General features: G+C 40.9%; 1 protein-coding gene across 2 annotated transcripts; it reads left to right on the top strand.

Annotated features, from left to right (window-relative positions):
* Positions 1-762: 762 nt before the first annotated feature.
* On the top strand, positions 763-3,576 carry LOC116369563 (L-rhamnose-binding lectin CSL3-like). 2 transcript variants are annotated; one of them, XM_031819540.1, is made up of 6 exons: positions 763-883; positions 1,010-1,128; positions 2,648-2,692; positions 2,793-2,928; positions 3,006-3,113; positions 3,344-3,576. In XM_031819540.1, exons 1-5 carry the CDS (start codon positions 873-875, stop codon positions 3,109-3,111), a joined length of 417 nt encoding a protein of 138 aa, XP_031675400.1. In that variant the 5' UTR covers positions 763-872; the 3' UTR covers positions 3,112-3,113; positions 3,344-3,576. The 2 variants fall into 2 exon arrangements, with proteins under 2 accessions (XP_031675400.1, XP_031675401.1); XM_031819541.1 differs by having other exon boundaries at positions 3,315-3,576.
* Positions 3,577-5,008: the final 1,432 nt, after the last annotated feature.

Raw genomic sequence — 5,008 nt, 5'->3', positions numbered from 1 at the left:
AAACGCAGGCCCCTAATTGCAATGAGGTGCACCTGGAGACAAATAGATACACCTGGGTAAATTAAGACATGTCACATAACATAAATACCAGGTGTATTGGATCTTGTTATCATCAGTTGCATTTTCTCTGTTAGTACCACTCCTGTACCTGGCATCATGTGCATTTTGAGACTGACGGTGGTCACATGTGAGTATACAAAATCTGTATCTGATGCAGATTAGAATTTAAATATATATGACAATGTTTGTATTTGTGAGTGAAAAGAAGTACATGTAATATGATTTGAGGGACATTCAGTTCCTTTTGGGCAAAAAGGTATTCAAAGCATGGAATATGAGACCAAATGCTGAACTTGCGTATAGAGACCAATGCTGAGTTGTAGCTTCATGGTCCAAGTGCATATGATGTTGAATGTTGCTGAACTAGCTGTGTGATGTTTGTTTCAGTGCTGGCTACAGCTTGCTGGCACACTAACAGATGGAGTACTGTATGTAATAATGATGAACTACCTTAACCAAGCTAATGTGAGTGGTGTGTAATTCCTGTTTTATTTGTCCTGGCAGCAATCAGCATCACGTGTGAAGGCTCTGATCTTTACTGCAATGTGGTAAGCTAGTCCACACTGCTGAACAGTATACTCACCGACCACCTATGATCGTTTATACTGTAGATTAGCGTCACTAGCCCACACCATAGAGACCCATACTTGGCTCTCCTTCGTGCTCCACTGTTCTCCATCTCCCTCAGATGGAGGTAAGATCCATATCAAGCGTGCGAATACGGTCGTCGTCAACACGATGTTTGTTCTATTGGGCGCCCCTGATAACCAACTCACCGACACCACTGCCTCAGCCAATCCTCCACCAGCAAGATGGCAGAAAGGTACTAGAACCTGTAACTCCTTGGCTGTAGTGTAAACAACCACCAGCAAGATGGCAGAAATGTGCTGGAACCTGTTGTGTTTACCTGTATGAACTCATGACCTCAACATGTCTTTGAAACACACAGATGCGGTGGGAAGAGCGAGTGTATTGTCCCTGCATCCAATTTCGTTTTTGGAGACCCCTGTGTCGGGACTTATAAGTACCTGGACACCAAATACTCCTGTGTCCAACAGCAAGAAACAAGTCAGTCTCTGAATGTGTGCTAATAATATTTAGTATTTAGTATTTAATATTTAGTGTTGGTATGACTGTGTCATGTTGGGACATTGTTAAATTCTCCTACCCACTTTTAATCTTGTAAAAAAGTAAGCTCAGCTGATTGCTAGAAAAGGAATATAATGGGTTGGTTCCCCTATGGTACCAGCTTGTTAACTTTTGTTTCTCCAAGTATAAACCACCCTCAACTGCTAACTAACCCTAGCAAGCTGTGGATATGCAACTTGTTTAGTTTGAGTAGCCTATAGGGAGGTCAGAGACCTGGCAGTGTGGTGCCAAGATGCCGAAGGAACTGGTAGTGGACTACAGGAAATGGAGGGCTGAGCCCTTGGAAAAACAACGTTCCCAAAGGAAGCAGGCTATTTTTCAGGACCAGATAATAGAATAGTTATATAATTGACAGCTTAGGATAGAAAACACTAGACACAAAACACTAAAAACACTAAACACTAAACACAATATAAAAATATTGCCTGTGTATAACAGAACTGATATTGCAGGCGAAAGCCTGAGAAATCCAATCAGGAAGTGACTCTTATTTAGGGACCTCTGCGTCCCTATTGAGCAGTGCGGGATATCAACCAGATTCCTTTTTCTATGGCTTCCCTAATGTGTCTAGTGTCACAAGCCATAGTTTCAGGCTTTTATTTAAAAAAAATTAGCGTGAACAACAACATTGCGTCAGTGGTCAGCTGGTGGCTCTCAGTGATTTGTGCGTAATAGACAAATGCGGCCATTGTTTCTCTCGCTCCTACTAAGAAGCCAACTGTCCCGGTTGATATATTATCGACTAGATATTTGAAAAACCCCTTGAGGCTTGATTATAATAAACGTTTGCATTTTTCTGTCTATGATCTCATTTGGAATATGTTTCGGCGTTGTGAAGAACAAACTAGGGTATTTCGGCTATAAAAATAATCTTTATGGAACAAAATGAACATTTGCTGTCTAACTGAGTCTCGTGAGTGAAAACGTCCGAAGGTAAACAAATTAATTTGATATCTTTTCTGATTTTCGTGACCAAGTTTCCTGCTGCTAGCTGGCCATAAGGCTATGCTAGGCTATCAATAAACTTACACAAATGCATTTCTTGCTTTGGATGTGAAGCATAATGTCAAAATCTGAGATGACAGGGTGATTAACAAAGGCTAAGCTGTGTTTCACTATTTCACTTGTGATTTTATGAATATTTTGTAAAAAAAATTGTCAATAACAATTCTCCTGGATCCGGGATGGGTAGTTCCAACAGGTTAAAATGTTAGCATTTCGAGAACTGCTCATAAGGAAGTGAAACTAAAAGGTAACGGTGGAAGATGACGCGCCTAACTTTTTGTACTTTGGTTCATGCTAACGAGTTTATAATGACTTTTAGAAAATGCACCTGAAATCAACATTCCCTGTTAGTGCGCATCACTAACACTTCACCAGGCTAATGTATGTCTTAATTTGTCTGGCCAGTGGTGTAACTCCTGTGTTGTCTTTGCAGTAAGCAGCATCATATGTGAAGGCTCTGATTCTCAACTACTATGTGGTAAGCTGGTCAACACTACCGTACAGTTTAATCATGTGGTGCCGTGTATATTAGTCACTAGCCCACACCAACACCAAGGTTTGTCCTTTCTCTTCCTCAGATCGAGGTGAGATCCGTATTCAGCGTGCCAACTATGGTCGTCGTCAACACGATGTGTGTTCCATTGGGCGCCCACATCAACAACTCAAAAACACCAACTGCCTCAGCCAATCCACCACCAGCAAAATGGCAGAAAGGTACTGAAACCTTCAGTGTGCATTTAGCTGTAGGAAGTCATTGGCTGTGGTGTTAACCTCTACCTGTTGACACACAGGTGTGATGGAAAGCGCCAGTGTATCGTCAAGGTATCCAACTCTGTGTTCGGTGACCCCTGTGTCGGAACCTATAAGTACTTGGATGTGGCTTACACCTGTGACTGAATGTGAGTTTTGTATAGGTGCACATGACTGGGAACTAGAATTCGTGTTGTATTTTACCTTTATTTAGCATGGCAGTTAAGAACAAATTCTTAATTTCAATGATGGCCTAGGAACAGTGGGTTGACTGCCTGTTCAGGGGCAGAATGAAATATTTGTACTTTGTCAGCTCATGATTTGTACTAGTCCAACTCTCTAACCACTAGGCTACCCTGCTGACGATTTTGTCTTGCAGGATATCTTCCTGGGGAACCTGAAGATGTACAAGGCTTCTGGGATATCTTCATCAGGTCGTGCTGTTTTCCTCCAACCTCTAAATCAACTTCAATGACCATTGTAAACCCGTGTACATTGTGCTGAAGCATTTCTTAAACAATTTCTGAACTGTGGCTGAATTAAACGAAGCGGCAGGAAGACGATACTAGTTGCCTCTTGTACATTAATAAATGTCACACCAATATTACTGAACATGTGTCCTTTATTCTCTCTTACTGGTCCTAATTCGTATGCATCAACAGCTAATCTGGTCACAAAGCAGGCCTGGATAGGTAAACATTTTAATACAATGTGTAGACTCTACAAACCTTGCTCGTTAAGTGGTTGGCTCATGAACCAAATGTTCCCTTTCTGTGTAGATTCAGTTTGACTATTTCATCTGGTAATAAACATACTTACAGGGAAGCTGCCCAACCACATCACATTAGTCATCTAACAGCCTCTTAGCCAGAGACACAAAGGGTCAACGGCACGTCGACAGATCTCCCACTGTCAAATGGGGACCTGACCGATACAGCCCTCCAAGAGCTGCCCCTCAAGCATCAGATTCCACCCTGAGAAATACATTGAATTCCATGCACCACCAATGAACGAGAAACATACAGGCCAATATAACAGCAAGGCCAACGATGTATGGAACCATGTCCATCTATGAGCATTTGTACAAACACCTGCATGGCATCAGCCTCAACTGTATCAACAAAGCCCCTCAGTGTCATTCAAATGTATTTGGAATTAATCCTTTGCCCAGCAACTCCACTCCCCCTTATCTCCAATTCCACATCCCAAACCTCAGCTTCCCTTAGCCCATCCCACCTGTCTCTGCTGGCCAGACACTACGCAGCATATTTCAACTATGCTGTGATTAACATACAATTTCTATTGAGTTGAGAAACTATAATTATTAATTGACTTGATCTCCAAAAGGATATTTAGTGTCAATTTTAGATCAATGTTTTGCATTTTCAACCATTCCTGAGAAGCTACTTGCGGGAAATACTAAAATAAATGGTCAATTGATTCTGTACTCAACAAAATCTGCATTAGCTGAAAAGCACAAGTCTTGAATCAACTCATAAACCCTGTCCCATGGAATCGGTAAATCAAATATCGCTTCCCAACTATTTTGCAATCTAAATGACACAACATCCTGGTCCTCAAATGAAACTGGTATACTTTCCTATTTATGCTATTTGTATTCCTCTGCAAGTTCTGATAATTTATATTAGGCAGACAGACACCTTCCCTACCTCCTGCTGCCACATGCCTCCATTTTTGGGGTAATGCTGTAATCAATTGGTTATAATCTTGGACTGAGTAGACCTTTCCAAATAATTCTGATAACTCCATGAAAGACAAGTCAACCATTCCAATTTACAATATCATTTAAATACAAAATACCCTTTTTCAAACTTGTTTCCCATAAATACAGGTCTTTCATAACCCAGCACATTTATATTCAGCCATAATATTTGTTCTATCTTTTCAGGGGGATGAAATTAAAATTGTAGCCAGCTCTGCAATGCTTGTTTGAAAAAGAGAGACTTTGAAAAAGGTATCATTTGCAGTCAATCAAAAATGAGACATCGAAATCCATACACAGGCAAAAGGCTATTTAAACAGT

The sequence above is a fragment of the Oncorhynchus kisutch genome, unplaced genomic scaffold (assembly GCF_002021735.2).
Source record: "Oncorhynchus kisutch isolate 150728-3 unplaced genomic scaffold, Okis_V2 scaffold2250, whole genome shotgun sequence".
NCBI classification, from domain to species: domain Eukaryota; kingdom Metazoa; phylum Chordata; class Actinopteri; order Salmoniformes; family Salmonidae; genus Oncorhynchus; species Oncorhynchus kisutch.
The sequence above is the reverse complement of the archived record's forward strand: the minus strand, read 5'-3'. Positions and strand labels throughout refer to the sequence as shown.

Coding starts and splice junctions, on each gene's coding strand:
- LOC116369563 (XM_031819540.1), top strand. Junction 2,693..2,792: donor TGATTCTCAACTACTATGTG/GTAAGCTGGTCA, acceptor TCTCTTCCTCAG/ATCGAGGTGAGATCCGTATT. Junction 2,929..3,005: donor ACCAGCAAAATGGCAGAAAG/GTACTGAAACCT, acceptor GTTGACACACAG/GTGTGATGGAAAGCGCCAGT.